The following is a 25736-nucleotide window of genomic DNA, read 5'->3' as shown; positions in this document are numbered from 1 at the left end:
GACCAGTGCCCTTTGCACTCCACCAGGCTGCTGTTACAGCCCACATCATCCCACCCCTACCCCAAGTCTACAAGCCTCTTTTAGGACTCCCAGTCTTGCTTGCTCTGTCAATCAATCAACAACATTTCTTGGAGGATCTACTACTATGTGCAAGCCACTGTCCTGTATTAGCTCCATCTGGATGCCAGGTTTCTGTTCCTAGACAGCCAGTTCTGTCCTCACTTATTCACTTTTTTTTTTTGGACTGTCTAACTGCCTGAAGACTCAATGTTTTCTAATAGGCAACTCTGGCTTGAAGCCAGGGCTGCTGGAGACCACACACTCTGAGGAGCACTTTTGTCTGACGTAAACATGAGGAGCTGAGGAGACTGTGTCCTGGACCACCAGAGGATCCCTGGGACAGGGAGGGACACCTGTGCACTTACCCCATTACTCGGCAGTGCAGTCCAGCCCAGCTCGGCCTGGGAGGCTTTGGAATCCAGAAGGATGACTAAGGAGAGGGGAAGACAGAAATGTCAGAAATCGAGGTCAGTTTAGCAAGAGAGTGGAATCCTTTGGTGAAGTCCCTGTAAATTTGCTGAGAGAATGCAAAATGTGACAAATGATATGGACAAGTTTTTCCTACTTCATAAATCCCCAGGAGGGGGTGTGAATAGCTCAAATCCAGAGAGAGGTAGCCACAGTCAGTAGGGAAGGAGCCTGTATTCAATTCCTGGGGCTACTGTAACAGATTACCACAAACACAGTGGCTTAAAACAACATATTGTTTTTCTGTTACAGTTCTGGAGGTCAGAAGCCCAAAGCCACTTTCACTGGTCTAGAGTCAAGGTGTCAGCAGGACTGTTTTCTTTTGGAGGCTCTGAGGGGAGAATTCATGTCCTTACCATCTTCAGTGTCTGGTGGCCGCCTGTAGTCCCTGGCTTGTGGTCTCCTCCTCCATCTTCAAATCATATCACTTTAATCTCTGCCTCAGTCATCACACTGCCTTCTCCTCTGACTCTGACTCCTCCTGCACCCCTCATACAAGGACGATTGTGATTATTGGGCCCCTCCAAATAGTCTAAAACAATCTCTCCATCTCAAAAGATCATTAATCACATATGCAAAGTCCTTTTTGTCACTGAAGGTAACATTCACAGGTTCTAGGGATTAGGATATTGACATATTGGGGGTGGGGGTCATTATTCAGCCTTCTACAGGGTCCATGGCAAATACTCTAAGGTTGGCTCTCAGATTGGGGTGGGAGTCAGTGACTCTCCCCAGCCTTCTTAGATTCCCAAAGTTATAACTAAGTGTCAATTAGAAAGATAGAGAAAGTGAGTAGTGAATGTATCAGGGGATTCCTGTATATACCCCCCAATCCACTCCCACTCAGGGGTTTTTCTGAGGTCGGTGGTCCCCAGGCATGAAGACTTGAACATTTTTAGTCTGACTCCCTGGGCCTCTGAGAAAACAATGTAGAGAGATACTGCTAACAACTGGAGAAATAAAATCTCTCTTCTCCTCAGCCAGCCCTTTTCCCAGGGGCTGTCACTTCCACTGCTTTTGAAAGAATGTCAGGGGTCCTTTTATGTATACATCTATGACCCTTCCTACCAGAGAAGCTTGGAGTCCCTTTATTCCCCCAGGAGGCATTGGATCAGCAGCCTGCAACCGCTCAGCATGGATCACAGAAACTGGTTTGGACAGCAGAGCCCGCAGACCAGAGACAGGAGGCCAGGACATCCCGCAGTCTTGGAAGATTACCCTCTGGAGCTTAAGCCAGGGGGTGGGCCACCAAGGTGAGGGCCTCTCCAGAGGCATCAGCGACTGTGGGCAGGACCGCCGACAGCTTTCCGAGATCCGCGCAACTGACAGCACATCGGAATTGCACACTGGAAGGCATCAGCCATCCAGGGCCCCGACCAACCCCGCGGTCAACGCCTCAGATTCCAGCTCCTCCGGATTCTGCACCTGGATATGACGCCTCTGGATTCAACTGAGCGTATAGCTCCCCCAAATGCACAATCAGCGGCAAGACGCGGGCTCCAGTATCGCCGACAGCCTCAAACCCGGCAACGCCGAGCGCGCCCGGTAGACTACGCTCAGAATTCAGCACTGCGGACAGTTCCATGATCTGCACTTCGGGCAGCGCCCGGACCCAGCCCCCCTCGACCAGCATTCCACCTCATGCTGGCCACACTGTGGTCTCCTAGCCCCTGTGGTCCGGGCTCCGTCCGGTCTTTCCATATTCCGAGCTCACCTCCGCATCTCCCTGTCTCCACTCTTCATCTCCCCGCCCCCGCACCTCCCACCTCCAATCACTCAGCTTGTCCGTCTCACCGGCGGCCGCTGGACCTCTGCCTCTGGCTCCCGCGGTTCCTGGTCTCTTTCTTCCCCAACCTCCCGGGTCTCCAGCCCCCAAGCTCCTCAGCGCCCCTCTCTTCGCTATTGCTTGGCCACATTTTTCTCTGTCTCTCCAGTTCTTTGCTGCCTGCTTGCTTCAAGCCCCAGTACAGACTCTAGTCTCTCCAATGACTCCTTCCCGCAGAACCCCCGTCCCCAACCCCCTATCTTTTGGCATGCCAGGCTCCGAGCAAAGCCCACCAGTCTTCTCACCTTCCTCGGCGGTCCCAGGCCGCCAGGGTCCCAAAAGCAGCACGAGACAGAGCGGCATCCGGCAGAGGAACAGGCGCAGCGGGTGTGGACCGGCGCCGGTCTCCATGGTCCGCAGACCGAGCTGTCAGTGCGGCGGCGGCTCAAGCCGCGCCAGCCTAGCACCGCTGAGCAGTGCCCCCAGACCCCAGCGCCAGCTGGGGGCGGGGTCTCGCCGCTCGCCATCATCCATGGGGACCAATCACTAGGCACCGCCGCGGGATGCCCACCAATCCCCGCCAGCAGAGGGTGGGAAGGTGGAGTTTCATAGGCCAGGGGCGGAACACCCAACTGGTGGGGAAAGGAAGGGGTCCCGCAGATCCCCAAACCGTGGGGGGTGGGGCAGCCGTGGGAGCTGGCGGGGCTTCTGAGCGAGGGGGATGAGCTGGCGTCGGTGGCCCAGAGCGCTAAACCTTAGCTCCTCATTCCTGAGAAGTAGGCAGGCAACGTGGGCTTGGCTTAAAGAGGGACGACCCTCGGGGAGGCAGCGACACTTGCAGCCTCTGAGCTAGTCTGGAAGCTCCCTTGTTCCCAGGACTTGGGGGTTTTGAAGCTTTATGTCCTGACCCCAAGCTCTGGGGAGCTCTTCTATCTCCCTGCCCTAGGTCTGTTCCTGTGTCTGAGGCTCCTGGTGTCTCCTGGCTCATCCCTCCCCTTTCTCTTCCCGCCCTCATCACATACACACACACACACACACACACACACACAGCGGCAGGAAGGAGGGGCCGAACCCGAACCCGGGAGCTGCTCGGGAAAGGAGAGCAAAGTGAGGGACGGGGTCCCGCCCTACCAGCGCGCTGCCGAGGCTGGAAAACCATGTGGACGCTGGGATGGGGGCGGTGGTGGTTTTGCATGAACGATCTGTTCCTCAGGTTCTTGCTCCTGCTGTCAAGACACAAGCAGCACACCTCACAACCACCCCTGTCCTCAGTCTGCTCAGAGTCGGGGGTTCGCCTCTTTGATCATCCCACTCCGCCCACCCCAGGGGACTAGTGAACAGCACAGCCGCCAGGAATTGGAGATTCCTGCGAGAGAGGCGGAGCAATCCTGGAAGAGTTCAGCCGGCACTGAAGAAGCCGCAAGAAAACGTGGAACACGACCTCTGTCTAGTGAAGGTCATTTTTGTGCAAGCTGAGGGTTTAACACTTTGGTGGTGGGAAGGGCTGGGGCCCTCCAGGACGAGGGAGGCGGCTACTGAGCGCCACCATCTGGGCTGAACTTGAGGGGAGAAAGCTCCACCCACCTCGTGGCTTTTCCGAGCTCTTTTCCTGGGGCACCCACCCCCTCTCTATTTGGAAGCGAACATAGCCTAAGAAGCCTCGAGAGTGAATGTGAATCCTGTGACTACTTGGCCCCTGCGGTCTGAGTGTCTGTGCTTTTGCATATATGTATCCCTCACCCCTCCACCCAGCCCTCACTGGGCGCCATGCTCTGTGCTGCAGATGCCTGGTGAACCACTCTGTCTCTGCCACAGTCCATACCTCTTTGAATACCGAGTGTAAGGAGGATTCCTGGCATCGTAGATCGCTGGCCATTTACAACCTGCTTTCATGTGCCATTTCTGCGTGTGTTCGTGTGTATGTGTGTGAGTAAATGCACACGTGCTCACTCAGACATACTTGCTGGACAGTAGCAATAGGAGAAGTAGGTGGGAGGAATTGGTCTTCTTTACCTGCAGAAAGAAAAGTCATCAGGAGAGGCTGTGGCTTGGACACTACGGGAGACAAGCTCGCTGAGGAAGCAGAAGGAGGTGTGGCATCCCTCCAGTCCTTGGATGCAGGTGGAACCTCTAAAACCAGACCTACCTGAGGAAGGGTTCTCACACTGCCACCCCCTTTCCATCTTCATTCTCCTCACGCTCGATTTCTCCCCTCCCCCTCTCTCCAGCTCTGGGAGATGGTATTTTTAGAAGCTGCTTAGAGACCCGGGACTCCTTTCATTTCAAAATGAGTCCTCACTCCACCATCCCTCACTCCTCTTTAGAACCAGGTGCCATCCCCTTAGCAGGCTCTAAGGCACTAGTCAGGGTTTCTTACTGAAGCTCCAGGGACTTCAACCCAGAGGTTCTGACCCTAGGTGCTAAAACAAAATACAGACTTCCTCTGAACCTGAGAAGGACCTTTCAGAAACCAAGCAGATGGGGGAAATTACCCGGGGAAATCTACATAGGATGCTCTGGCAAACATCTGACTGTTGGAGTCTGGTTTCTACCCTCTTCCACCATACACACCTTCAGGCATCTGGGGTGAATTTCCAGACGGAGACCCTAGGAATAGGTGGAAAGAAGAGGACGAAAAGTCGTGAAATAATCCTTCCCTTTCTTCCTCTGAGCAATTCATTTATAATAAAACCAGAATGGAGAAGCCCCAGTGAATGCAGATATATGCAAATCAGCTGGATCTTAATAAGAGTTGCTCTAAGGCGGACCCCACTCTATCAGGAAGCTGCAGAACAGACAGCTCAGTAAAATTCCGGAGGGCCTTAGAAAGAAACCAACCCATTGTTTATCGGGACATTTAAGTGCTGGGGGCCAGTTAACTAATGGCTAGAGTTAGGTTCCTCCCAGGAATAGCAGTGGAGACTGGTGAAATTTGGGGGTGGGGGCAGGGGGTGGTATCTGTCCCTGGCGTTGAACCCTCAGCCCTCCAGCCAGCTTTGGGCTTTCTATCCATGGTGCTGAATCCAACAGGGTCTGGACACGCAGCTGGACCTGGGACTTCTCTGCTGCCATGTTCTGATCCTTGGCAGGATCATAAAGGGTAAGTAGTTTTGCTTCATAATCTTAAAGATTTTCTCTGCTTAATTTTCAAAATTAGTAAATTAAATGCTTTATATTTCCTTTAGCTAAGAATATACAGTGGTGGCTTCTACTCCTCCAGCCTATAACCAAAATCCGACAATTCATGTCTTCAGGAGATAAACAGCCTTCACTCCCTTGCAGAAGAGTGGAGGGGCCTGGAACCCACCCAGAAACATCTTGTTTTCTCTTTTGCTCCTCTCAGACTTCTACTGAAGTAGGCTGGAAGACATACTCCTCTCTACTTCTACCTCACTATCTTCTAGGATCGTGGGGGAGGACACTTGATGTGGCTGAGCAACTTAATTAAGCACCCAAAATAATAAAAAGTGACCTTCCAGGGAGCAGATTTAATGTTACCACAACCTCCATCTCCAAGTTACTGAAAGTTACAAATCTAGAGGCTGAAGATTTGGCCTCTTCCTTTTGCACAGATACAGAAAGTATGGTGAGCCTGACTGGACAGAGAAGGTTATCTCCTCTATAAAGAAGTTTAAGATTGTGTCAGAGGAATCAGGGTCAAGTCCCAATCTCAGGAAGAAGGATGGGGAGAGGCAAAGAGCAGTGGGAGCTTTATTGTTCAAAGGGTCATCTTTTTTTTTTTTTTTTTTTTTTTGAGACAGTGTCTCACTCTGTTGCCCAGGCTGGAGTGCAATGGCCCGATCTCGGTTCACTGCAACCTCCACCTCCCAGGTTCAAGCAATTCTCCTGCCTCAGCCTCCCAAGTAGCTGGGACTACAGGTGCACACCACCATACCTGGCTAATTTTGTGGTTTTAGTAGAGACAGGATTTTGCCATGTGGTCCAGGCTGGTCTCAAACTCCTGACCTCAAGTGATCCACCTGCCTCAGCCTCCCAAAGTGCTGGGATTATAAGCGTGAGCCACCACGCCTGGCCTCAATTGTATTTTCTTGGATAAAGGAAGCATAGAGCATTTAATTTACTAATTTTGAAAATTAAGCAGAGAAAACCTTTAAGATTATGAAACACAACTACTTACCCTTTATGAGCCTCCACCTCTTTCTGTGTAAAATAGGAGCAAAAACACCTTTCAGAGTTATTGTGAGGTCAGAATATAATTTTTACATATGGCCTAGCTCTGTGCTTGGCACATAGCTCTGGTATATATTATTAATCAACTCCCATGGTTAATTAAGGTTTAAAAAAAAAAACAGAAGGAAAAAGGAAAAGAAGTCTGGGCATGGTGGTTCACACCTGTAACCCCAGCACTTTGGGAGGCCGAGGTGAGTGGATCATCTGAGGTCAGGAGTTCAAGACCAGTCTGACCAACATAGTGAAACTCCGTCTCTACTAAAAATGCAAAATAGCTGGATGCAGTGGTGTGTGCCTGTAGTCCTAGCTACTCGGGAGGCCGAGGCAGAAGAATTGCTTGAACCTGGGAGGCGGAGGTTGCTGTGAGCCGAGATCATTCCATTGCACTCCAGCCTGGGCAAAAAAGAGAGACACTCCATCTCAAAAAAAAAGAAAAAAAAAAAGGAAAAGAAGGGATAAAGGAAGGTTAAGTGGTGAGGTAGGAAGACAGAAAGATATATATATATATATAATTAGAGAGAGAGAGTCGTAGAGGAAAAGACAGAATGAGAGAGAAAGAAAGAGACAGCTGGTTGAGGTGAATGTGGCTAGAAAGCACAGGAGTCTGAAAGAAATGTGCTTGAAGAGACAGGAATGTCATCAGGGCAGGTTGGCTGGCCAGCTGCCAAGTGGCATCAGAGGTGACATTTACTTTGAATTCATCATGGTCCAGGCTTATGAACTTGACTTTAACAGCATTAAGAGAGAATCTATCTATTGAGGAATGGAAAGTAGATCCTACTAACCCATCTCCTATCCTGCTATCTGAGCCAGAGAAGCAATGTATTAATTTATGATGAGAAATGGAACTGCCAAGGGGGACAGAATGCTCACAATGGCATGTCCAGCACATTCTTTCCCTGTAGGAAAACATGTCCTGGAAGCCAATTTATGATGTGAAGACAGCTTTGAGAGTGGGAGGGGAGGGTGGTGAATGGTTTAAATATTTGATGGCATCAGGCTCTGATAGCCTTGTTCCTCCAAATCCCTAGAAGGGATAAACCTGCTATTGGCACCTGAGTAACTGTGTAGGGGCCAGGACTGGGACTGGAATATACAAACATGTGCTTCTCTGACTCTCTCTCTCTCTCTTTCTCCCTAATGCATATATACATACACACACACACACAGATACACACACACACACACACACACACATATACACACAACACACACACATACACAGACATACATATATTTATGTATGTATTAGAGACAAGCACTCTGTTGCCCAAGCTGGAGTGCAGTGGTGCGATCATAGCTCACTGCAGCCTCAACCTCCTGGGCTCAAGCAATCCTCCAACCTCCTGGGTAGCTAGGACTACAGGCACGCACCACCATGCTCATAACTCTTTTTATTTTTTCTTTTGTAGAGACAGGGTATCACTATGTTCCCCAGGCTGGTCTCAAAGTCCAGCCTAAAGTGATCCTCCTGCCCCAACCTCCTAAAGCATTGGGATTACACATGTGAACCACCATATCCAGCCTTCTGACTCTATATTTTTATTCTAGCTCTAATTCTGGAAGCAGCCCATTTTTAGATTGCAGTTCTTTTAAATTTAAATCACCAAAGTAATATAAACTAATGAAAATTGTATAGGTAAAAATATCCATCCTTTCCATTCCAGATAGTCCCCCTCCCAAATTTAAATCCTGTTAAAGACTGATATGTACAATTCCTGATATTTTCTACACACACACACAACTTTACAGAAAATTAATACATCTATTAGTATGGTAAACGGTGTTGATTATTTGCCCAATAGCTTTCCCCTTTCATATTTTATATTGCTGCCAGAGTCTCAGTTTTATTTGGATGTTCTTCTACTGTAGCTGTTTGCTAGCGAAAGATGATCCTCTCCCCAAGTTCAGGGATAAGTAAAGATTGCTATTTGCTAATCACTCCCATCCCATTCCATGTAGCGTGTGATTACAACCCTGGCCTTCTGAATCAGAAATTATAGGAAAAGTTTTCACTCCTAATAAACAGAGATGGATGACAGGCAGCATTCCACTTCTTCTCTGGATGTCATGTCTGCATCTGACACCAGGAGCTGCCGCCTGCCATTACAATATCATGAAGGGGGATATCTCAGCAATGGCAGTTAAGATTTTTCAGTTGTGTTTAACAGGAAACCAAATAAAACTGGCTTAAACAAAAATGAGATTTTATTGGTTGATACAATAGGATGGGAGTAGATCTGTGTAGAACAGTAAGATTTTGCATTGGAATTGTGGAAGAGTGCAAAATCACCAAACCTGGAGACTCTAAAAAGGAATGCAATTGAAATCCTAGAACTGAAAAATATAATAGTTGAATTTAGCATAGTAGATGGAACTGATAGCAGGTTAGACACAGCTAATTCTAGGATTAATGATGTGGAATATAGGTTCAGCATAAAAGATCCAGTATGGGAAGAGAGAAAAGAATTGAAAATATAGATAAGAGAGAAAGAGACATATGGGCCATGCCAAAAAGGCCTAACTACATGGAATTAGAGTCCTAGAAAGAGAAGAAAGAGGAAAAATAGGAAAGAAGTACTATTTGAAAATTTTCCAAAATTGATGAAAGATATCAAGACACATACTCAAGAAGCATTATCAATCCCAAGCAGGATAAATGCAAAAAAAATTACTTCTTTTTTTTTTTTTTTTTTGACAGAGTCTCGCTGTATCACCCAGGCTAGAGTGTAGTGGTGTGATCTCAGCTCACTGCAACCTCTGCCTCCTGGGTTCGAGCAATCCTCCTGCCTCAGCCTCCCGAGTGGCTGGGATTACAGGCACGTGTCACCACGCCCAGCTAATTTTTCTATTTTTATTAGAGACAGGGTTTTGCCATGCTGGCCAAGTTGGTCTCAAACTCCTGACCTCAAGTGATCTGCCCACCTCGGCCTCCCAAAGTGCTGAGATTATAAGCATGAGCCACCGTGCTCGACCAAAAACTATATTTAAGCACTTCATAAGAGAACTGCTGAAAACCAAAGACAAAGAAAAAATATTAAAAGCAATTAGAGAGAGAGACACACATTACCTTCAAAGGAACAACATTAAGACTGACAATGGGCCAGGCGCACTGGCTCACGCCTGTAATCCCAGCCCTTTGGGAGGGGGAGGCGGGCAGATCACGAGGTCAGGAGATTGAGACCGTAGTGAAACCCTGTCTCTACTAAAAATACAAAAAATTAGCCAGGTATGGTGGCACATGCCTATAGTCCCAGTTACTCGGGAGGCTGAGGTAGGACAATGGCGTGAACCCGGGAGGCGGAGTTTGCAGTGAGCCGAGATTGCCACTGCACTCCAGCCTGGGCGACAGAGCGAGACTCCGTCTCAAAAAAAAAAAAAAAAGACTGACAATGGCAGAGTGCGGTGGCTCACGCCTGTAATACCAGCACTTTGGGAGGCCGAGGTGGGTGGATCACCTGAGGTCAGGAGTTCAAGACCAGCCTGGCCAACATGGCAAAACCCCGTCTCTACTAAATATACAAAAATTAGCCAGGCGTGGTGGCACGTGCCTGTAGTCCCAGTTATTCGAGAGGATGAGGCAGGAGGATCATTTGAACCCGGAAAGCGGAGGTTGCAGTGAGCCAAGAGTGCACCACTGCACTCCAGCCTGGTCGATAGAGTAAGACTCTGTCTTAAAAACAAACAAACAAACAAACAAATGAAACAACAACAACAACAGCCCCCTCCACACACACACACACACACACACACACACACACACACACACACACACACAAAACTTCGGCCAGGCATGGTTGCTCATGCCCATAATCCCAGCACTTTGGAAGGCCAAGGCAGAAGGATCAGTTGAGGCCAGGAGCTCAAGAGCAGCCTAGGCAAGACCCCATCTCTACAAAAAAATACAAAAATTAGCCAGGCATGATGGTGTGCACCTGTAGTCCCAGCTACTCAGGAAGTTGTAGTGGGGGATCACTTGACCCAGCAGGTTGAGGCTACGGTGAGCTAGGATCGCACACTGTACTCCAGCCTGGGCAACAGAGCAAGACTGTCTCAATTTTTTAAAAAAAGGGCTGAGGCCAGGCACAGTGGCTCATGCCTGTCATCTCAACACTTTGGGAGGCTGAGATAGGAGGATCACTTGAGCCTAGCAGTTTGAGACCAGCCTGGGCAACATGGTGAAATCCCATCTCCACTAAAAATGGAAAAATTAGCCAGGCATAGTGGCATGCCCCTGTCATCCTAGCTACTCAGAAGGTTGAGGTGGGAGGAGAATCATTTGAGCCTGGGAGGTCAAGGCTGTAGTGAGCTGTGATCATGCCACTGCATTCCAGACTGGGAGACAGAACAAGATCTGTCTCGAAAATAAAATAAAATAAAGTGAAAAGACTGACAACTGACTCTTTCATATAAATGATAAAATCCAGAAGATGATGGAATGGCATCTTTAAAGTGCTAAAAGAAAGTATCAATCTAAAATGCTATACTCAGTGAAAATATTCTTCAAAAACGAAGGTAAAATAAGTATGTTTTATGACAGTCAAAATTCTTCACAGATCCACACTAAAGGCATACTAAAGGAGATTTTTAAAAAGAAACTCAAGCTGGGCGCGGTGGCTCAAGCCTGTAATCCCAGCACTTTGGGAGGCCGAGACAGGCGGATCACGAGGTCAGGAGATCGAGACCAGCCTGGCTAACACGGTGAAACCCCGTCTCTACTAAAAAAATACAAAAAAAAAAAAAACTAGCCAGGCGAGGCGGTGGGCGCCTGTAGTCCCAGCTACTCAGGAGGCTGAGGCAAGAGACCTAGGAGGCAAAGCTTGCAGTGAGCTGAGATCCGGCCACTGCACTCCAGCCTGGGCAACAGAGCGAGACTCCGTCTCAAAAAAAAAAAGAAACTCAAAAAGAATTACGAACATCCAGGAAAAAAATAAGATCAAAAGAAAGTAAATATGTGGGTAAAAATAAATTAACAATAACTGTATAAAGTGATAATGTCATGTGAAGTTCTAAATGCACGTAGAATTAAAACACATCACAAAAATAGCACACAGTGTGGGAGCAGATAAATGGAGTTAAAGTATTTTAAGGTACTTGCATTGTCTATGAAGTGGTAAAAGAATTATTTATGTTAAACTTTAGCAAGTCAAGGATGCATGCTGTAATTACCATGGTAATCATGGAAAAATAGTAACAAAAATGTGTTACTAACAAGCTAATGTAGAAACATTTGGAATAATAAAAATAATCAAAAAATATCTAGAAGAGAGGAAAAAAGGAACATCGAACATGTGGGAGAGATAGAATACAAATACTAGGATATCTTGAAACTCAGATGTATAAATAACTATTTTAAATATAAATGGACTGAATATTCCTTTTATTTATTTATTTCTAGATGGAGTCTTGCTCTGTCGCCCAGGCTAGAGTACAATGGCATGATCTCCACTCACTGCAACCTCCGCCTCCCGAATTCAAGCAATACTGTTTCCTCAGCCTCCTGAGTAGCTGGGATTACAGGCACGCACCACATTGCCCAGCTAATTTTTGTAATTTTTAGTAGAGACAGAGTTTCACCATGTTGTCCAGGCTGGCCTTGAACTCCTGACCTCATCATCTGCCCATCTCAGCCTCCCAAAGTGCTGGGATTACAGGAGTAAGCCACCACACCCAACCCCTAAATATTCCTATTTTAAAACAAAGATTGGGCCGGGTGCCGTAGCTCATGCCTGTAATCCCAGCACTCTGGGAGGCTGACGCAGGAGGGTCACTTGAGCTCAGGAGGTAGAGACCAGCCTGGACAATACGATGAAACCCCATCTCTGCAAAAGAATACAAAAACTAGCTGGGCATGGTGATGCACACCTGTAGCCCCAGCTACTTGAGAGGCTGAGGTAGGAAGATCATTTGAGCCTGGGAAGGTGAGGCTGCAGTGAGCCTTGATTGTGACATTGCACTGCAGCCTGGGTGAGAGTGAGACCCTGTCTCAGAAACTAAAACCAAACCAAATAAAATAAAATAAAAACAAAGATAGTCAGATTGAGTTTCTAATTTATTTATTATTTTTATTTTTTAATATTCAAAATATTTCTTAGAGACAGGATCTTGTTCTGTTGCCCAGGCTGGAGTGCAGTTGTGCAATCATAGTTCACTGCAGCCTCAACCTCCTAGGCTCAAGCAATCCTCCCACCTTAGCCTCCAAAATAGCTAGGACTACAGGCATGTGCCACTGCACCTGGCTAATTCTTAAAAAAAAAAAATTTGTAGAGTCAGGGTCTTGCTATGTTGTCCAGGCTGCTCTCAAACTGCTGGCCTCAAGCAATCCTTCTGCCTCAGCCTCCCAAAGCACTGGGATTATAGGGGAGAGCCACCATGGTCAGCCCAGACTGGATTTTTGTTTTGGGTTTTTTGTGTTTTTTTTCTTTTAGATAAGGTCTCATTCTGTTACCCAGGCTGGAGTTCAGTGGCACAATCACAGCTCCCTGCAACCTCTGCCTCCTGGACTTGAGTGATCCTCACACCCCAGTCTCCTAAGCAGCTGGGGCTACAGGCATATGCCATCATGCCCAGCTAATTTTTGTATTTTTCTTTTTTTGGTAGAGATGAGGTTTCACCATGTTGCCCAGACTGGTCTTGAGCTCCTGAGCTCAAGTGATCCACTTGCTTCAGCCTCCCAAAGTGCTGGGATTATAGGCATGAGCCACCACACCTGGCCCAGATTGGGTTTTAAACAGCAACTTTATACTGCTTTAAAAAACTTACACATAGCCGGGCACAGTGACTCATGCCTGTAATCCCAGCACTTTGGGAAGCCAAGGTGGGCAGATCACCTGAGATCAGGAGTCAGGTCAGCCTGACCAACATGCAGAAACCCCATATCTACTAAAAATACAAAATTAGCCAAGCATGGTTGTATGCGCCTGTAATCCCAGCTACTCGGCAGGCTGAGGCAGCAGAATCGCTTGAGCCCAGTGGGAGGAGGTTGTGGTGAGCCAAGACCATGCCATCGCACTCCAGCCTGGGCAACAAGAGTGAAACTCCATCTCAAGAAAAGAAAGAAAAGAAATTTCCACATAAGGATACAGATATGTTAAAGCAAAGGTTGTAAACAAACAAACAAACATACAAACAGTATATAGTACAAACAGTAGCTAAAAGAAAATCAGTATCACTAAACTAACACTGTAATTTTTTTTTTTTTTTTTTTTTTTTTTTTTTTTTTTTTTTTAGATAAAGTCTTGCTCTGTCTCACAGGCTGGAGTGCAATGGTGCAACCTCGGTTCACTGCAACCTCCGCCTCTTGGATTCAAGTGATTCTCCAGCCTCAGCCTCCTGAGTAGCTGGGATTACAGGCAAGCACCACTATGCCTGGCTAATTTTGTATTTTTAGTAGAGATGGGGTTTCATTGTGTTGGTCAGGCTGGTCTCGAACTCCCGACCTCAGGTGATCTGCCCACCTCAGCCTCCCAAAGTGTCGGGATTACAGGTGTGAGCCACTGCGCCCAGCCAGTTTTTTTTTTTTTTTTTTGAGACAGAGTCTCGCTCTGTCGCCCAAGCTGGAGTGCAGTGGCGCGATCTCGGCTCACTGAGGAGTTGCTGCTGAATGATATCCACAAGCTGGAGCAGCTCGACCACCTGGCAGAGAAGTTCTAGCAGAAGATCTCCATCCATGAGGCCTGGACCCATGAGAAGGAAGCCAGGCTTAAGCAGCGGGACTAGGAGATGGCCACCCTATCAGACATCAAAGCCCTAATCCACAACCACAAAGCCTTTGAAAGTGACCTGGCCATACACCAGGACTTTGTGGAGCTGATTGAGGCTCTAAGAGTGGAAAAAACTCAAACGATTTTTCCTCTGCTCTTACACAACCCAGAATGCTTCTGTGACCAAATGTGTGTGGGGTCCTCCCCACCCACCGAACAAGCAATCAAATCTGCAGCAGACACCAGCTGGTTGTCCTCCAGTTCAATTCAATTCTGACGGTTATCTACCTGGAGATAGTGTCAGATCCCACAGGGTAAGGGCTCAGTCCTACAAGACTGCCTCCACTTCAGATGCTAATCACAAGCCCAATTATTTTTGCCTATGCTTCAGACCAACTGGCTATAAACTGGGGATCCTGCTACCCCCTACTTGGGTTCCATTAAATTGCTAGAGCAGCTCACAGAACTCAGAAAAACACTTTACTTACATTGGCTTGTTTATTACACAGGATATCACAAAGGATACAGATAAAGAGATGCATAGGGCAAGGTGTGGGAAAGGGGACTTGGGGCTTCCATGCCCTCTCTGGGGATGCCAATCTTCAGGAACCTCCATGTGGTCAGCTCTCCAGAAGCTCTGTGAACGCTGTCCTTCGAGGTGTTTATGGAGGCTTCATTATATAGGCATGATTAGTTAAATCGCTGGCTATTGCTGATCAACTTAATCTTCAGCCCTTCTTCCCTTCTCAGGGGTTGGGCAGTGGGGCTGAAATTCCCAACCCTCTAATTATGCCTTGGTCTCTCTGGTGGCCAGCCTCCATCCTGAAGCTCCCTAGGGGCTGCCAGTCATCCATCCACTCATCAGCATACAAAAAGACATGGTTTCGGAAATTCTAATGATTTTCTAGTCATTGTATGCCAGGAAGCAGGATCAAAGACCAAATAGATATTTCACAATATCATAAAGAACATTGCCCAGGAACTCAACGAGCTGGATTACTGTGACTCCCACAGCGTCAATGCCCAGTGCTGGAAGATTTACGAGCAGTGGGAAACCCTGTGCTCTCTGACCCACAGTCACAGGGAAGCTCTGGAGAAAATGAAGAAGCAGCTGGAGGCCACTGATTATCTGCACCTGGAGTATGCCAAGTGGGCAGCGCCTTCTACAACTGGATGGAGAGTGCCGTGGAGGAGCTCCAGGACACGTTCATCATCTACGCTACCGAGAAGATTGATCTCAGCCCACAGCCAAAAGTTGAACCTGCCAGATACTGATAGGGAGGCTATCCTGGCCACCCACAAGGAGGCCCAGAGGATCACAGAGAGCAAACATACCAAGCTGTCAGGCAGCAACCCCTACACCACTGTCACCTCCCCCAACCCCACCCAGATCATCCGCTCCCGGTGGGCAAAGGTGCAGCAGCTGGTGCCAAAGCAGGATTATGTCCTTCTGGAGGAGCAGAGCAAGCAGCAGTCCAACGAGCACCTCTACCACCAGTTCTCCAGCCAGGCCAATGTCATGGGAACCTGGATCCAAACCAAGATGGAGGAAATTGGGTACATCTCCATCAGGATGAAGGAGACGCCAGAGGACAAGCTAAACCTGAAGCAATATGAGCAAAGCATCGTGGGCCACAAGCTGAACCTGGACCTGCTGAAGCAGAGCACCAGCTCCTCCAGGAGGTCTTCATCTTCAACAACAAGCATATCAGCTGCATCGTGGAACACATCTGCATGGCTGGGAGCAGCTGCTCACCACCATTGGCTGCATCATCAGGGAGGTCAAGAACCAGATCCTCACCTGCAACACCAAGGGCACTGGCCAAGAGCAGATGCAAGAGTTTCAGGTGTCCTTCAGCCACACTGACAAGAGCCGTGGCAGGGTGCTGGGGCCGAAGGAGGTCAAGGCCTGCTTCATCAACTTGGGCTACAACGTGGAGAATAGCAGCAGAGCAATGCGGAGTTCAATTGTATCATGAGTGTGGTTGACTGCAACCATAGCAGCCTTGTGGCCTCCCAAGCCTTCATCAACTTCAGGTCTTGGGAGACCACTAACGTAGACACAGCCAGGTCATTACCTCCTTCAAGGTCCTGGCAGGGGACAAGAACTTCATCACGACTGAGGAGGTGCAGGGAGAGGTGTCTCTGACCAGGTCAAGTACTGAATTGCCCACCTGGCACCACAACAGGTCCCCAGTGCCTGGTGCCCTTGTCTACAAATCCTTCTCTATAGCTCTATACAACAAGAGTGACTATGAGGCCCCTGGTGAGACTTAGATCAAACATCCTTCCTCATGGCCTCTGGTAGGGGCTGGGAGAGCCCTTTGCCCCCTTCCCATGATGTAGGCCTCTACAGTCCCCATTCCTCTGAGTCTGTATCTTCGTGAAGCACTCTGTCAGTCCTTTATGGGGGGTTGAGTGGGGAAAGGCAGGTAGGCTCTCTTCTCTCTCTTTGTTGGTTGGCCAGGAGATTCTCTCCTACCTGCGTCCACACACACACATACAAGGTAGAGGTAAGCAAGACTCTCAAGATTAGTGTTTCTGGTCTGGTAAATATACAAGGGGTCTTCATTCTTATTATTTGTTTATTTATTAAATTGAGAATGGGGTCTCACTATGTTGCCCAGACAGGTGAACTATCCTTTTGCTTCTACTTTTCTGTGTGCTGGGATTACAGGCAAGAGCCACTGTGCCTGGCTAAGGGGTCTTCAAAAAGTTCATGGAACATGCATATTACAGGCCAGGTGCTGTGTCTCACATCTGTAATTCCAGCACTTTGGGAGGCTGGGGCAAGAGGATCATTTGAGCCCTGGAGTTCAAGACCAGCCCAGGCAGCACAGTGAGACTTTGTCTCAGAAAAAAAAAAAGAAAAAAGAAAGAGAGAAGGAGAGAGAGAGAGAAGAAAGAAAGAAAGAAAGAAAGAAAGAAAGAAAGAAAGAAAGAAAGAAAGAAAGAGAAAGAAAGAAAGAAAGAAAGAAAGAAAGAAAGAAAGAAAGAAAAGAAGGAAGGGAGAGAGAGAGAAAGAGAGAAAGAGAGAAAGAGAGAAAGAAAGAAAGAAAGAAAGAGAAAGAAAGAAAGAGAAAGAAAGAAAGAGAAAGAAAGAAAGAGAAAGAAAAACATTATCGGCCGGGCGCGGTGGCTCAAGCCTGTAATCCCAGCACTTTGGGAGGCTGAGACGGGCGGATCACGAGGTCAGGAGATCGAGACCATCCTGGCTAACACGGTGAAACCCCGTCTCTACTAAAAAATACAAAAAACTAGCCCGGCGAGGTGGCGGGCGCCTGTAGTCCCAGCTACTCGGGAGGCTGAGGCAGGAGAATGGCATGAACCCAGGAGGCGGAGCTTGCAGTGAGCTGAGATCCGGCCCCTGCACTCCAACCTGGGCGACAGAGCGAGACTCCATCTCAAAAAAAAAAAAAAAAAAAAAAAGAAAAACATTATCACATACTATGAAAAACTATCCATGGATTGCACCAAAATAAACTGGTGCTAACCAGTTACAAGATGTCTGAACAGGATCTACCTTGAGGCACTAAAAGGATAAGACATCAGTTTGAAAACAGAACAGCCCTTACCAGAGAGCCACATGAATTCTGTTAAAATTGAAGGAAGAACAAACCACATTTATGGTGAAGCTTGGGCGGAAGAATGGTGAAATCGCTGATGCTTTACAAAAAGCTTGTAGGGGCAATGCCTGATATGGTTTGGATCTGTGTCTCCACCCAAATTTCATGTTGAGTTATAATCCCCAGTGTTGGAGGTGGGGCCTGGTGGGAAGTAATTGGATCATGGGAGTGGATTTCTCATTAATGGTTTAGTACCATCCCCTCAGCGCTATCTCGTGATAGTGAGTGAGTTCTGGTGAGACCTGGTCATTTAAAAGTGTGTGGCACCGGCCGGGCGCGGTGGCTCAAGCCTGTAATCCCAGCACTTTGGGAGGCTGAGGCGGGTGGATCACGAGGTCAGGAGATCGAGACTATCCTGGCTAACATGGTGAAACCCTGTCTCTACTAAAAATACAAAAAAAAACTAGCCGGGCGTGGTGGCGGGCGCCTGTAGTCTCAGCTACTTGGGAGGCTGAGGCGGGAGAATGGCCTGAACCCGGGAGGCGGAGCTTGCAGTGAGCCGAGATCACGCCACTGCACTCCAGCCTGGGAGACACAGCGAGACTCCGTCTCAAAAAAAAAAAAAAAAAAAAAAAAAAAAAGTGTGTGGCACCTTCGCCCCAACTTGCCTCTGCTTTGACTATGTGACAGGCCTGCTCCCCCTTCACCTTCAACCATGATTGTAAGTTTCCTGAAGCCTCCCCGGAAGCCAAGCAGATGCCCACATCATGCTTCCTGTACAGCCTGCAGGACCATGAGCCAATTAAGCCTCTTTTCTTCATAAATTGCCCAGTCTCAGGTATTTCTTTATAGCAGTGTGAGAATAGATTAATACAATACCCCCAGAGAAATCAGCAGTTTACAAATGGATAGCTGTCTGTTTGTTTGTTTGTGATGGAGTCTGGCTCTCTCACCCAGGCTGGAGTGCAGTTGTGCCATCTCAGCTCACTGCAACCGCTGCCTCCCAGGTTCAAGTGATTCTCCTGTCTCAGCCTCCCAAGTAGCCAGGACTACAGGCGTGCACCACCACGCCTGGCTAGTTTTTGTATTTTCAGTAGAGATGGGGTTTCACCATGTTGGCCAGTCTGTTCTCAAACTCTTGGCCTCAAGCAATCCCTTCTCCTTCCTTCTCTTCCCTTACTCAAGATTGCCAGGAGATGAGAGGCCCTGGCTAAGCACCCCACTTTCTGCAGCAAAGGACTAAGCCCCTAACCCCTATCCCAGCAAGTCTTGGGCTTGCTTTCTCTGAACTCACGAGTCTCAGATTTTCTAAGGGGAAAAAAAAGAGAGAGAGAGAGAAAAGAAAGAAACAACAACAAAACAGCAAAAACAAAAAATTCATTTAAAAAACCTTTGGAGGCCAGGTGCGGTGGCTCAAGCCTGTAATCCCAGCACTTTGAGGGGCCGAGGTGGATGGATCACCTGAGGTCAAGAGTTCAAGACCAGTCTGGCCAACATGGTGAAACCCGGTCTCTACTAATAGTACAAAAATTAGCCAAGCGTGGTGGCGCACGCCTGTAACCCCAGCTACTCAGGAGGCTGAGGCAGGAGAATCGGGTGAACCCATGAGGTGGAGGTTGCAGTGAGCAGAGATCACGCCATTGCACTCCAGCCCGGGCAACAATGGTGAAACTCCGTTAAAAAAAAAAAAAAAAAAAAACTTTGGAAAATGAATTTTTAAACTTTCAGAAAATTACTATACACACACACACATACACACACACACACACACATTCTCCTAGCGACAACAACAAAAAAGAACTATTCAAACCAACTCAGGAGAAGGAGAGACGAGTGATTTTGTGGATGAAAACATCTCCCAAGAATGAACTGGACCATCTGGTAGGAACTAGGGCTGGGTCTGGAAGCGCTCAGATACTGAGGCAGCTGCTCTCTCCTTTTAAAAAGAGTCTTTTGCTCATTCTCTTTTTCTCTTTCCTCCTGGGATCCAGTGATGTCTGGTTTCTTCTTACAGCATAGATGCCACGTTTTCCTCTTTGCAGACGGACTGCTTGCTTCAACCTACTCTGAGCATCTGCCCCTCATAAGTCTGGTCTGCCCTTGACGTTGGCTTGTCATGGTGTCAACTCTGGCTTCTGCTGTGGGCCTCACTCTGACTGACCTTTCAACTCACCCCCCACATCTAATTTTTGGCAAATTCTTGGGGATAGAATCTAATTGCTCAGCTTGGGTCAGATGTCTGTTACTGGTCCAAAGAGCTGTGGTCAAGGAGACAGGGCCATATGGTACAAGGATGGTAACTTAAGAAGGGGGATGTGAATGACCAGGTGTCATAAGTCATATCTTCTATTTCATTCCACTGCATCAGACCAGGCATTGCAAATGGAGGTAATTATCCTTGCCAGAGGCTTTAGCTGCCCAAGTAGCTGCTCTGGTCATTGTGATATTATATATAAACAATATGAAGGTGTAAAGCTTGTTGTCTTTTTCATCACTGGGTCTTCAACACCCAGAACTATGGCTGGTACATACCACGCACTCAATAAATATGCATGAATGAATGAATAAATGAATGAATGAAAGTTTGATAATATGATTCAATATTTCCCTTTCCTAGAAACTAAAATGCCCCAGGGATGTTTAACTTTTCTCAGGGTTAAGGGTTGGGATAGAGGGAAGGGGTATGTATGTGGGGGCGTTGGGTTCTTGGTAGGGATAATTATTCTATTGGGTGGATTCAGTCGAGAGAAAAATGTGGAGGAAACGGCCAGATGTGGTGGCTCACACCTGTAATTCCAGCACTTTAGGAGGCTGAGGTGGGAGGATTGCTTGAGCCTGGGAGCTTGAGACCTGCCTGGGCAACATAGCCAGACCCTGTCTCTATTAAAAGAAAGAAACAAAAGGAAGGAAGAGGGAAAAAGATCTGGGGGACGCAGAAGGGACAGGGGAGGGCGTAGCATTTTTCTGCTTTGGTGGAGACCGTAATGATCTCTTATTATCATAGCCTATTCTTATCACGACATCTCTCAGGTCTAATGAGCCCACGATGAACCTTGATCCTGTGTTCTGCTTCATGTTATAATAATTCTTGCTGCTGGTTCTAGGCCAAACATTGTGTTAATGCCTTGTTTGTTCAATCCTTACTACAAATATATAAGACGGTTATTGCCCTGTATTTCCTTCTCTCTGTATCCAAAGTTCTAAAGCGTAGTCCACTAGTCCACACTTCCCTATTTAATTTGTTTAACTTCACTTTCACTTTTAATCCAAGTAACACTGTACATAGTATTAAAAGTCAAACAGTATTACAAGGCTTATAATTGAAACAGAAATCTTCTGCTTCCTCCTCCCATCCCCGAGTTTCAACCACTTTTGCACCTTTGGTTTTATCTCCTGTCATTTCCCCACACTTACTGAACGTGGTGCTGAATCTCGCACAGGGTGGGCCCTTTGTAAGTGGAGGTTTTTCCTGCTCTCATTCTGTTCCATAAGCCTCATGACATGGTCAGTTGGGGGTGAGGAGACCCCAGTATATATGAAACAGCTCATGAACAACTCAGCTGACATCTACAAAGACTTACTGTGCGCCAGGTTCAGGAGAGAGTATTTATTGTGTGACGATTAAGAGCACAGGCAGATGTGGGCTGAGATCCTTCCCCAGCCTTTCTTCACCTGTAAAATGGGGAATGACCTTACCCATGACAAAAGATTGCTGTGAGGATGGTGTGTGTGTGAGCAATCAAGCATCCTAAGACACAGCTAACATGGCTAAGGTGGTTTCTGCTCCACCCCATAGGGAGCCAACCACAGAGAAACCATGGTTGGGAGACGTCTTGGGGGATGGGCGAAATCTGAATAGGAAGGAAAAAGAAAAGTCATTACAAAGGAGAATCAGGCTGAGTGCAGTGGCTCACATCTGTAATCACAATATTTTGGAAGGCGAGGGTGGGAGGATCTCTTGAGCCCAAGAGTTCAAGACCAGCCTGGAGAACATGATGAGACCCCATCTTTGAAACAATAAAATAAAACAGAACTGAAGCACAGATATGAAGGCAGAAATAAACATGGCATATTTGAGAGACAGTGAAAGGAGACCAATGTAACTTGAATGTCAGGTTCTTTTTTTTTTTTTTTTCAGGGTCTCAAAAACAATGTTTATTTTGATACACAAAAGGTACCATCTAGCCATGATGCTGTAAAAACCAGAATTCCATCTGGTTACTACTCTTTGGAACAGGTATGAATGAAGTCTTTGACAGATTATTGTATGTGAGCAAATGGCTTCATGATAACATAAAACAGAGACACAGAATAAAAATTCATTTGGTATATACATATAGAACTAAATTTGTAGTTATTCAAAAACCTTTCAGTGTTTCATGTAAACAAGTTAATACCAGTATTTTTAAGCCAGATTTTCTGGAACATATACATATGTAGGTGCTTAAGCCTGAAACAGGTCTTTCTACTCTCACTCCATTCTCAAATGAAAAATCTGTAAAGATATCTTTTGTTCCTCCAATCTTCTGATTTGTCTTCTTAGTAACTCATTACAGTGTAATTTACTGGTTAAATCACATAGTTGTGTGTGGTGGAGGAAAAGAATACAACTTTGGCCAGTATAAGTATACAAGACAATATCTCTGTTCTCTTTTTTTTTTTTTTTTTTTTTTTTTGAGATGGAGTCTTGCTCTGTCGCCCAGGCTGGAGTGCAGTGGCATAATCTTGGCTCACTGCAAGCTCCGCCTCCTGGGTTCATGCCATTCTGCCTCAGCCTCCCGAGTAGCTGGGACTACAGGCGCCCGCCACCACGACCAGCTAATTTTTTGTATTTTTAATAGAGACGGGGTTTCACTGTGTTAGCCAGGATGGTCTCCATCTCTTGACCTCAGGATCCGCCCTCCTCGGCCTCAGTGCTGGGATTACAGGTGTGAGCCACCACGCCTGGCCTTAAAACATTTTAAATTAGCCAGGCATAGTAGTGCCACCTGTAGTCCCACCTACTGGGGAGGCTGAGGCAGAAGGAATGCTTGAGCCCAGGGGTTCAAGACTGCAGTGAGCTATGATCCTGCTGCTGCACTCCAGCCTAGGCAACACAGCAAGTCTCTCAAACATGCCGTGGTTATTTCTGCCTTTAGGTCTGTGCTTCAATTCTGTTTTATTTTATTTTTTAGAGATGGGGTCTCACTATGTTGCCCAAGCTGGTCTTAAAAATAACTAAAATAAAACTTTAAAATATCTAAAATATCTAAAACATAAAAATAAAACGTAAAAATATCTAAAAAATAAACATTAAAAAAATGTGCCAAACGTTCTTCGCCGAGAGTCGTCGGGGTTTCCTGCTTCAACAGTGCTTGGACGGAACCCGGCGCTCGTCCCCCATCCCGGCCGGCCGCCCATAGCCAGCCTTCCGTCTCCTCTTCACCGCGTCCTCGGACTGCCCCAAGGGCCCCGCCGCCGCTCCAGCGCCGCGCAGCCACCGCAGCCGCCGCCTGTCCTTAGCCTCCGCCATGACGACCGCGTCCACCTCGCAGGTGCGCCAGAACTACCACCAGGACTCAGAGGCCGCCATCAACCGCCAGATCAATCTGGAGCTCTACGCTTCCTACGTTTACCTGTCCATGTCTTACTACTTTGACCGCGATGATGTGGCTTTGAAGAACTTTGCCAAATACTTTCTTCACCAATCTCATGAGGAAAGGGAACATGCCGAGAAACTGATGAAGCTGCAGAACCAACGAGGTGGCCGAATCTTCCTTCAGGATATTAAGAAACCAGACTATGACGACTGGGAGAGCGGGCTGAATGCAATGGAGTGTGCTTTACATTTGGAAAAAAATGTGAATCAGTCACTACTGGAACTGCACAAACTGGCCACTGACAAAAATGACCCCCATTTGTGTGACTTCATTGAGACACATTACCTGAATGAGCAGGTGAAAGCCATCAAAGAATTGGGTGACCACGTGACCAACTTGCGCAAGATGGGAGCACCCGAATCTGGCTTGGCAGAGTATCTCTTTGACAAGCACACCCTGGGAGACAGTGATAATGAAAGCTAAGCCTCAGGCTAATTTCCCTATAGCCATGGGGTGACTTCCCTGGTCACCAAGGCAGTGCATGCATGTTGGGGTTTCCTTTACCTTTTCTATAAGTTGTACCAAAACATCCACTTAAGTTCTTTGATTTGTACCATTCCTTCAAATAAAGACATTTGGTACCCAAAAAAAAAAAAAAAAAAAAATGTGCCTCAGAGATTGGGGTGCCCTTGGTTGGGGAGGTAGGTAGTGGAATTGACAGTAAAATATGCAAGTGAAAATTCTAGCAGATGCATGAAGAACACATGAGGCATGCTCCCTTCTCCAGGAAAATGAACTTGCTGTTTCTTCATCCTGGAACTCACTTCTTCCAAATGTCGGCACAGTTTTCTTCCTCTCTCCTTCAGGCCACCCTCTCAGGGAGGTCTTCTCTGCCCAACCTATTAAACATTGTGAAACTTCCCCAGCCTGGCCTTCCCTCTCCCCACCTCCTGCTTTGCTTTTCTCTACAGCACTTGTCATCTGACCATTCTGTTTTGTTTATTAATTGATCAGCATCCTAATATGAAGACTGTATAGAAATTAGATTCAGAGGAATTTAAACGTTGTGTTGGAGAGTTTAGAAAAAAACAACTAATAAAGATATAGAGCTGGGCACAGTGGCTCACGCCTGTAATCCCAGCACTTTCGGAGCCAAGGCAGGCGGATTGCTTGAGCCCAGGAGTTCGAGACCAGGCTGGGAAGCAGAGTGAGACCCCCATTTTTACTAAAAATACAAAAATTAGGCGGGCTTGGTGGTGTACGTCTGTAGTCCCAGCTATTCAGGAAGCTGATGGGAGAGGATTGCTTGAGCCCAGGAGGTCAAGGCTACAGTGAGCCATGATCACGACACTGCACTCCAGTCTGGGCGACAGTGAGTCACTGTCTCAAATTAGTTAATTAATTATTATTAATTAATTATTATTAATTAATTAATTAATGTAGAAAACAAATGGGAAAAATAGGGAATTATTAACTCCAGGAGAAACAAAAATTGTACAAGAAAGGATGTGTAATCACAGGTCAATACTTGGTTCAACAGTGAAAAATGTTATAACATATAATATATTCACTAGTGATTTAACCTAAAAAATGATATGGCCGGGCACGGTGGCTCATGCCTGTAATCTCAGCACTTTGGAAGGATGAGGCAGGTGGATCACCTGAAGTCAGGAGTTTGAGACCAGCCTGGCTGACATGGCAAAACCCCATCTTTAATTAAAAATACAAAAATTAGCCGGGCATGATGGTGCACATCTGTAATCCCAGCTACTTGGGAGGCCGAGAAAAAAGAATCGCTTGAACCCAGGAGGCAGAGGTTGCAGTGAGCTGAGATCCTGCCACTGCACTCCAGCCTGGGTGACAGAGCAAGACTTCGTCTCAGAAAAAAAAAAAAAAAGACACAGGCTGGGTGTGGTGGTTGATGCCTGTAATCCCAACACTTTGGGAGGCCAAAACAGGTGGATCACCTGAGGTCAGGAGTTCGAGATCAGCCTGATCAACATGGTGAAACCCCATCTCTACTAAAAATACAAAAATTAGCTGGGTGTGGGGTGGGCGGCACCTGTAATCCTGGCTACTCAGGAGGCTGAGGCAGGAAAATCGCTTGAACTCGGGAGGTAGAGGTTTCAGTGAGCGAAGATCACACCATTGCATGCCAGCCTGGGTGACACAGCGAGACTCCATTTCAAAAAAAAAAAAAAAAATACAACCACATGGGGCAATGACAAAGGATATGCAGTGACACACTCTCAGCTCACTGCAACTTTCACCTCAACACACTCTCAGCTCACTACAACTTCCGGGGCTCAAGTGATTCTCCTGCGTCAGCCTCCTGAGTAGCTGGGATTACAGGTGTGTGCCACCACACCCAGCTAATTTTTGCATTTTTTGTAGAGACAGGGTT

At 47.1% G+C, this 25736-nt stretch overlaps 2 protein-coding genes and 1 pseudogene across 3 annotated transcripts in view; 2 read left to right on the top strand and 1 right to left on the bottom strand.

The window, feature by feature from the left end:
• EPHA10 (EPH receptor A10) overlaps nt 1-2758 on the bottom strand; it is a 50358-nt gene extending 47600 nt beyond the window's left edge. For both annotated transcript variants that reach the window (XM_077963053.1, XM_015135730.3), the window contains exons 1-2: nt 2599-2758; nt 426-490 (exon numbers count right to left, since the gene is read on the bottom strand). In XM_077963053.1, coding sequence (XP_077819179.1) covers nt 426-490; nt 2599-2704 — 171 coding nt within the window. In that variant the 5' untranslated portion in view covers nt 2705-2758. The remainder of the gene's footprint in view (nt 1-425; nt 491-2598) is intronic.
• An 11448-nt stretch (nt 2759-14206) lies between these two features.
• Nucleotides 14207-16674, top strand: LOC100424086 (alpha-actinin-4 pseudogene; annotated as a pseudogene).
• Nucleotides 16675-23060: 6386 nt separating this feature from the next.
• On the top strand, nt 23061-23821 carry LOC144334234 (ferritin heavy chain). Its single transcript, XM_077963043.1, has one exon. It carries the CDS (start codon nt 23264-23266, stop codon nt 23813-23815), a length of 552 nt encoding a protein of 183 aa, XP_077819169.1. The 5' UTR covers nt 23061-23263; the 3' UTR covers nt 23816-23821.
• The last annotated feature ends 1915 nt before the right edge of the window (nt 23822-25736 follow it).

This window comes from Macaca mulatta, chromosome 1 (genome assembly GCF_049350105.2).
Source record: "Macaca mulatta isolate MMU2019108-1 chromosome 1, T2T-MMU8v2.0, whole genome shotgun sequence".
In the NCBI taxonomy this organism is placed as follows: Eukaryota; Metazoa; Chordata; class Mammalia; order Primates; family Cercopithecidae; genus Macaca; species Macaca mulatta.
This window is presented reverse-complemented; position numbering and strand designations above follow the sequence as displayed.

Coding starts and splice junctions, on each gene's coding strand:
- LOC144334234 (XM_077963043.1), top strand. CDS start 23,264: ATGACGACCGCGTCCACCTCGCAGGTGCGCCAGAACTACCACCAGGAC.